At 43.3% G+C, this 8,735-nt stretch overlaps 1 protein-coding gene across 1 annotated transcript in view; it reads left to right on the top strand.

Annotated features, from left to right (window-relative positions):
* The window catches only part of LOC109939027 (sodium-coupled monocarboxylate transporter 1-like), a 45,790-nt gene that overhangs the window by 9,524 nt on the left and 27,531 nt on the right, over positions 1 to 8,735 (top strand). The window contains exons 2-3 of the mRNA XM_048611080.1: positions 853 to 993; positions 3,376 to 3,505. Coding sequence (XP_048467037.1) covers positions 853 to 993; positions 3,376 to 3,505 — 271 coding nt within the window. The remainder of the gene's footprint in view (positions 1 to 852; positions 994 to 3,375; positions 3,506 to 8,735) is intronic.

Raw genomic sequence — 8,735 nt, 5'->3', positions numbered from 1 at the left:
TGCTGCTTGGCCTGCTGTGTTCATCCAACTCTACACCTTGTTATCTCAGATTCTCCAGCATCTGCAGTTCCTACTATCACTAAAATTTCCTAGATATTCCTTAGATAATTCTAGCTTAGATATTGAACAGATCAATTGAACCAAATACATTCACCTGCAGCATAAGATTTAACTCCACAGGTGGCACAAAAAACATGAAGCAGGCGTTCTTTGTTCTATTGGCATAGGTCTTTACAATCCTTAAAAGAAATAAACCTCACATTAGGAAATCAATAATTACATTGGATTAGGACATCTTGTTTGATTAATTCTTTCTCTCTCTCTCTCTTTCACTGTCCCTCTCTGTCCATGAGGCCTCTGCCTGACAAAGCCACGTCTCCTTCCAGAGATTGTCTACAAAATCTAGCTTCTTTCCTTGATGCCACCACTTACCATCACCATCTGTTAATGGAGGCCTTGTTATAGGTTGAGTCTGATAACAGAGTCCCTGCAGTATCCTTCATAGGACCCTTGGAAATCCAGAGATGGCATAAAGGGAACAAAATATTTTACACTCATCGTATAGATCTTACCAACAACAAATAGATGTTTCCCAAGGTCAAATGTTTAGAGTAACAGCTCCAAAAAAATTTGCTGCGTTTGCCTGTGTGACTAGTCATACATTTCAAAACGTAATTCATCACATTTAGCTCTTTTTTTTAGTTATTTCTAAACAGTAAAGAGACAACGCAAAGTATTGTTCTTCGGTGTGCATTAGCATTTGGATCCTGACAGAGAATTGTTCGAGCATATTTTGGAGATTTGTGCATCAATAGAAATATAATTGCTGCATAAAATTATTTTATCTTTCAGCTTTGATCCTGATCCAAGGAAAAGACATACATTTTGGACCACAGTGACAGGAGGCACATTTGTATGGGTTGCAATATACAGTGCCAACCAAGCTCAGGTACAAAGATACCTGGCCTGCAAGAGTGAAAAAGAGGCAAAAAAGTAAGTTAAACTCATGGTTAGAGGCTATGTTTGTGTTAAAAACCAGGAGACAGCACTTGACATTTTCTGTGCGACCAGGCTGCATTTTACAGGGTGGAAAGGCATTTTACAGAGTTAGACTGCATCCTTCACCTTCCCACACAGATGGAAAGCCAGCCAGAGGCTGACATACCATAAAGAAGCCCACCCTATAGTCATGACACAATGAAAGCAGGCTAACTGGGTTGAGGCTGGGACCTTTGTCCCTCATTGAGAGGAAGTTGTGCCCCTGGTAACTGCCCGCTGCCCCAGTGGCACTGGTACTCAATAGTGGGCACCGTCAGACTGCAAGAAGGAGCAAGAGAAAGGAAGATGGCTGCCCCAAAGAGTAAGTTCAGGGTCTGAGGGCAGGGAGGCATTCTGAAAACTAGGGAGGTGATGTAGCAAGTGAATTGGGGGCAGGGTTCCTGAGAGCAGGAGGCACATAAGGAAACGTTGGGAGCAGGGCACTGACATTCCTCACCTGAATGAGGTACACTCCACCCCTCTCTTTCCACCATCTTCCATCTAGGCCATGAAATTCTTGCTGACCATTCCTACCTGACTGCTCATTGCAGGCATGAAATGACATGGGCAGCACATTATCCAGGTAACTGTGTTTGTTAACAAGCCTAATTGACCTGTAATTATTTATTTAAATGTGGCAAGAGGACTGGCCGGCACTGAAGAAACATGGTCCCTGTTTTGATCAGCCAATCTCAGCTACATAAGGGCTACATACCTGGCTTTGCAACAATACTGAAAGCCGTACAGAAAGGTTGCTCATTTGTGTGGTGTACAGGATGTCTTGTTGGACTGACTGCAGCATCCTTTATGTGGAAAATGACACTCACATAGCTGCTGGATAGGAGCATGAAATTTAGAAGTATGAAATTTCAATGGTTTCCTTAACCTGTTGTTCAAATTCTTGACATCCTTTGACTTTCTGGGACAATTGAAATACATCAGGCCTTTTTGGTCCTCAAGTGGAGGACTTTTGTCCATCTCTTACTTTGCATGATTCACATTGAGCAATTATTTGACCAGGGTAGCCATTGTACCACAGGATAACTTTGATGCGTTCTATATGTCTTGCTTACTAGATGACCAGATGATTTACAAGGTTATTGATGGGGTACAACTTAAAGGCTGCTGATGGGACCAATCTTATAGCACATAGCACTTTATGAATTCCAAAATGTATGTTGATCAATAAAGGTAGCCTTGCAAGTAGACAGTAGTAGAGAATGCATGAATGATTTCTCATCTAGGACATCAAGAAATAGGATCATATGTTAAGTCTTGCACCTTCCCTAAATTATTTGGGAACTTGGGAGGTCTATAGTGCCTCCATGGCTTTCTCCTCAGGTGATCAGAGTGATCTCGGACAATCAATCAGAACATTTTCTGCTGTAGTGTAAATTGTTGTGATCATTTGAAATTTGATATTCTTGCGTTTGACCTGTTGAGTGCAAGATGAAAAGCTTTGACAGCAATATTTTAATCCGGGGTAAAATTTGCACCACTAATAGTGATATCAAAATTTTTGGATTGCTGCAAAATCCTAACTAGTCTTTCAGTTTTGATCCAATTTCGAGCTGAGGTAGAGTTGGTGCCTGTCCCAAGTAAAGTCACAGCATAAGCTGTGGTTTTACAACTCTCGCATAAATAATAATACTACCGAGAAGAAAAATGTGTAAAAAGCTCAAGAAACCCAAAATTGAAGACTTTAAAGAGAATACTTTATGCAAAGTATATTGTAATTTGATTATTGACAGATTTTTTTGAATTTTGTTTTTAAAATAATTCCCCATACTTAAGTCTTCAAACCACTCATCCACCCTGAGTGACTGCACTTCATTGTTGGAGTCTGGTCCTTTGTATTTGTAGTTAATTGGGCTACTGTTTGTTTAGCCCATTGGCACTGTACTTCCTAAGTACAATAGATCAATTCTTAACCTGCTTTGATAATTAAATTCTCACTTCTTATGTGGTACTTTAATTTATAAATTACCAACTCCAAGTGTAACAAAGTTTCATCCTCATTTGCACTTACAATTGACACTTTGTTACATTATACTCATGACCTGTAGCTTCATTTGAAGAGCTACATGTTAGGTTTGTGTACATTGAGCCCTGATTATATGAAACATAACCTTGTAAGACATCTCAGTCATATAATCATCAATTCAATGACCCATATTGGCCAGAAGGAATTTTATTCATCATTTATTATACGTTCACACTAGTAGAATACATGAAATGTTTTGTTGGAAAACAGCAAGCTTTCAAAGTTCACTCCTTTCATTCTTACTGTGTGATGTAGCTTCATGCATTGACCATCAGTTCTTCATTATTTAACAGGGCAATATTGCTAAACTGGTTTGGTATGATTGGAGTAACATTTACGGCTTGTATGTGCGGTTTGATCATGTATGCAGTTTACGAAACTTGTGATCCAGTGAAGGCAAAAAGAATCAGCAATAGTAACCAGGCAAGTAACTATATGGTTTTAGAGCATAACTTTAAGGAACTGGATGGTATTGCAGTCTGTCACACTGCCTTTCATTCTAGCTTGTAGCTTTGAGACTGGTTCAATTCAACAAGACAGTGCTTTTCAAATAATTTTGGTTTGAAGATCTTTACAGTTGAATTAGTAACCATGAATCCCTATATAAATTATAATGTATAACATTCTGCATGTAAAGAGTGTTTTGAAACCTGCTTTTTAAGAAATCTGGTATTTCCTTATGGATATTATTGAGCTGGATATGTCTGTTTCTCATTGCAATCTTGATTAGAAATTTTACAATGTCACTCATAAATTATTCTGTATAAGAGTCAACAATTCTGATTCTTCAGGGAAATGGGATGAAATTGCAGAATGTGATTCCTCCATAACACTCATAAAATCCCATGTAATTGAAAACAGAATCTGATTTACTCAGTTTGATAAAGTAATAGCCTGATAGATTGTTCAGAGACTGGCTGAAGGATGGTCTGAGATGAGTTAGTCAAAAGTCACATGACACCAGGTTATGGTCGAACAGGTTTATTTGAAATCACAAGCTTCCGAAGCGCTGCCCCTTTGTCGCTTCACCTGACGAAGGGGCAGTGCTCCAAACATTTGTGATTTCAAATAAACCAGTTGAACTATAACCTGGTGTATGACTTCTGACCTTGTCCACCCCAGTCCAACACCGGCACCTCCACATCATGAGATGAGTTAGGCAGCTTTGTGCATTTCTCCTTGACTGACAGTGCACCAACGCAAGAGGATACCGACCTTGTTAACATTTACCATATCGTGCCATGTGAGGCTTTTAACAAATATTTCAGCATCGTAAGCAGTGGATGCTGAAAATCACAGAGGCATTGAACTTCCTCACCACAATTCCTTCAAGACATCAACTGGGATCATGCGTAGCATCTCCTCAAGTCAGCAGCCCGCAAGTATATTTGTGAGCTTGCCTGTGCTCTTTACAGCAAAGGCATACCATGCGTCCAGTTCACCATAGACCCAGAGAACCAAAATGGCTAAGCCACTGAATTTGCAGATGTCACTGGATTCCCTCAGGTACACGGGGTCATCGACTGTATACACGTGGAGCTTGGAGTTCCTAGTAACATCCAGCCACATAACTGAACAGGAAGGGACTCCGCTCCTTCAATGTCCAACTCTTTTGTGACCCACAACACAGCACACTATTCCTGCACGTGTGTGCCACTATTCAGGGGGTTCTCACAATGTTTACATTCTGAACAATTCCCAGCCTCAGCACTCTTTACAAGCTCCACATGATGTACCTGTGAGTGAGTATGGAGATCAGAACCCCTCAATGTAGACTACAAGGGAGGAGCAGAAGTCCTAACAGATTCAGGAAGACCACAGGACTGTCACAGAAAGTGCAGTATTTGTGTTACATGTCATGTTGTCCAAATGTATACACCTCCAGTGCCTCCAGTGTTGCTTTAACTTTCTTTCCTATCGCTACATTTTGGTGACACCCCAGCAGCTGCACTGGAGTTTGTGGAAATCTGCTAACTGGTTTCACAGCTTTCCCCAGCCAACATTAGTGAGCACATTGTGGTGGTCTGAGGCTGAGAGGCCCCTAACCTGCTGGGAGTTTCCTGTGTGGGTGAAGGTACACCCTTCGAAGAGGCATTTGGAAGCCTGCCAAAGGCGGGGTTGTGTAACAGGTACCTCTGGGGTGTCCTGAGATGATAATCCCTAGGTGCCTATCTGTTGTTCCTCTTCCTTATTTGTGATCAGTGGCACCTCCCTGACCCCTCAAGCAGATGGGGTACCTGGAGGGAGGACAAGGTTTCTGCATCACCTCCCCCCACCTAGCCAATGAATAATTGCATAAATGGCTTGAATAATGGAGTGAAAGATGTTCTTCCCTCACCCTGTCACCTGTGAAGATCCAGCAGATACTGACTGCTCTGCTGGACCTAGCTTTAATAGCATCTGCCGTTCAATCTATGGAAACCATCATGAGCTAACATACCATAACATCAAGCAGAACCCAATCAGTCCCTTTTGCCCTTTACACCAATCTGCACATGATGTCTGGCAGCTCAGCAATGTATTCATGTACTTGCCTCTGCAATTCCATCAGCTCACTGTTGGCTGAGTCCGGAGGCTTGGGGTGAGAGGGGTTCTGATCTCCACCAGTCCTCTCAGTGTCTTGGCCATTTCTTCCTGTTGTAGCTGCAGGTCTGTGTCAGTCATGTCTTCACCAGAACATGACTTCCAGCCTACTCTAGATAGATTAGCCCCTGAGATGAATGTTTTTGTGCCATTACAGGTTGGTGAAGAGGTTGGTAAGCCCTCTGAGGTTTGTTCTCCCTCAGAAATGTAGTTTAATGGATACATGGAGATGGGCCTAGCAGCTAGAGCTCTTCTGTTTTGTGTCCTCGTTTGGAAATGGGATCTGGATGTTGTATAGAAAAACATAAAGATTTATTAGTATCTCAAACAGCCACACTTATTCAAGCTTTAATTTTCTCACAATATTTAAGAAGCATCAGGATTAGTACTTAAAATGACAGGGCATAGTAGACTATTGACCAAGTGCAGGTTAAATGAGATTAGTGTAGTTTTGGTGTTTGTTAGTTGACATAGACATGGTTGGCTGAAGGGCTGTTTCTATGCTGTGTGACTTTACAACTCCCTGTGAATATGATCCTATAACATTGCTGCTTCATGAGCAGCTGGGAGCAGCAGATTGGAAGTTTTCTCACTGGAAGTCTGAAGTATCCCCTTCAGCACAGACCATGTTCCTGTCAGCTTGACAGTCTGTTCCTTGAAGGAGTTCAAGTGCCATGTATCAAGTACCACTCTCAAATTCCACACCATCCCCAATCTAGACTCATTGGCATTTATTGTATGCATGCTTCTCCTGCAAATGTAGTGAAACATTACTCCACATTTGCATAGTTACATGACCATTATGCCTGCAGATAGCAACGTCTATCCTCAGAGCCAGAAATCACACGACACCAGATGATATTCCAACAGGTTTATTTGAAAACACAAGTTTTTGGAGCCTCATTCCTTCTTCAGGTGTTAGTGAGAGAGGCAGTATCAGACACAGAATTTATAAGTAAAAGATGAAAGGGTCACACCACTGATGAGGACGTATCAAACCAAAGATGCTGTTAAATCTTTAATCACTCTACCCCCACCCGGACACACATACACACACTCACTCTTTCTCTCCACACCTTCCCCCTCCCACCACACACACACACACACACACACACACGCACACACACACGCACATTTTGATCAAAAAACACACAATTTCTAGACAGTCAGTCAATATAATATTTTATAAATTTCTACTTTAGAAATAAAACCAGTCTGACTCCAAACCAGAACACACACAGATTCGAAGCAAGGTCTCACATCTAACATGCATTGTCTGACCTAAAATGTCACTTCTTCTCTACATTAATAAAACCTTTAGTTCTCTCAGGGCAGTGACTTGTAATGAATTCGGGGATTTACATATTAATCAATTAAAACCTTCTAACTGATTAAAGATTTAACAGCATCTTAGGCTTGTTTAGTACATCTTCATCAATAGTGTGAGCCTTTGATCTTTTACTTATAAATTCTGTGTCTGATACTCACTAACACCTGAAGAAGGACTGAGGCTCCAAAAGCTTGTGATTTCAAATAAACCTGTTGGACTATAACCTGGTCTCGAGTGATTTCTGACCTTGTCCACCCCAGTCCAACACTGGCACCTCCACATCAATCCTCAAAGCTGTGATTGTCCATGTGCGCCATTGCAAAGACATTAAAAATTAATATTGCTTGGAGTATATATGTTTTGAAGGATTGTGGAAAGTGGATTCCCTTCACATTTTGCCGAAATATCCAGAGCAGTTTCTTTAAGAGGTCATTGAAAGGTCACTGTGACATTGATTTCTTTCAAACAAGGCTTTCTGTAAATCACATGACTGGTAATAACTGAATCAGAGATAGTAGGAACTGCAGATGCTGGAGAATCTGAGACAACAAGGTGCAGGGCTGGATGAACACAGCAGGCCAAGCAGCATCATAGGAGCAGAGAGGCTGACGTTTCGGGCCTAGACCCTTCATCAGGGAAGGGGAAGGGGGTTCTGAAATAAATAGGGAGAGAGTGGGAGGCGGATAGAAGAGGGATAGAGGAGAGGATAGGTGGAGAGAAAACAAACAGGTCGAAGAGGCAGGGATGGAGCCAGTAAAGGTGAGTGTAGGTAGGGAGTTAGGAAGTGGATAGGTCAGTCCAGGGAGGACGGACAGGTCAAGGGGGCGGGATGAGGTTGGTCGGTAGGAGATGGAGGTGCGGCTTGAGGTGGGAGGAGGGGATAGGTGGGAGGAAGAACAGGTTAGGGAGGCGGGGACGAGCTGGACTGGTTTTGGGATGCGGTAGGGGGAGGGGAGATTTTGAAACTTGTGAAATCCACATTGATACCATTGGGCTGCAGGGTTCCCAAGCGGAATATGAGTTGCTGTTCCTGCAACCTTCGGGTGGCATCGTTGTGGCACTACAGGAGGCCCAGGATGGACATGTCGTCTGAGGAATGGGAGGGGGAGTTGAAATGGTTCGCGACTGGGAGGTGCAGTTGTTTATTGCGAACCGAGCGTAGGTGTTCTGCAAAGCGGTCCCCGAGCCTCCGCTTGGTTTCCCCGATGTAGAGGAAGCCACACCGGGTACAGCGGATGCAGTATACCACATTGGCAGATGTGCAGGTGAACATCTGCTTGATGTGGAAAGTCTTCTTGGGGCCTGGGATGGGGGTGAGGGAGGAGGTGTGGGGGCAGGTGTAGCACTTCCTGCGGTTGCAGGGAAAAGTGTCGGGTGTGGTGGAGCTGGAGGGGAGTGTGGAGCGGACAAGGGAGTCACAGAGAGAGTTGTCCCTCCGGAAAGCAGATAAGGGTGGGGAGGGAAAGATGTCTTTGGTGGTGGGGTCGGATTGCAGATGGCGGAAGTGTCGGAGGATGATGCGTTGGATCCGGAGGTTGGTGGGGTGGTACGTGAGGACGAGGGGGATTCTTTTTTGGTTCTTATTGCGTGGACGGGGTGTGAGGGATGGGGTGCAGGAGATGTGGGAGACACGGTTGAGGGCGTTCTCGACCACCGAGGGGGGGAAGTTACGGTCCTTGAAAAACGAGGACAACTGAGATGTACGGGAGTGGAATGCCTCATCCTGGGAGCAGATGCGGC

Source organism: Rhincodon typus, chromosome 23, assembly GCF_021869965.1.
Source record: "Rhincodon typus isolate 14 chromosome 23, sRhiTyp1.1, whole genome shotgun sequence".
In the NCBI taxonomy this organism is placed as follows: domain Eukaryota; kingdom Metazoa; phylum Chordata; class Chondrichthyes; order Orectolobiformes; family Rhincodontidae; genus Rhincodon; species Rhincodon typus.
Note: the sequence above shows the minus strand (reverse complement) of the source record. Positions and strands in the feature narration are given on the sequence as shown.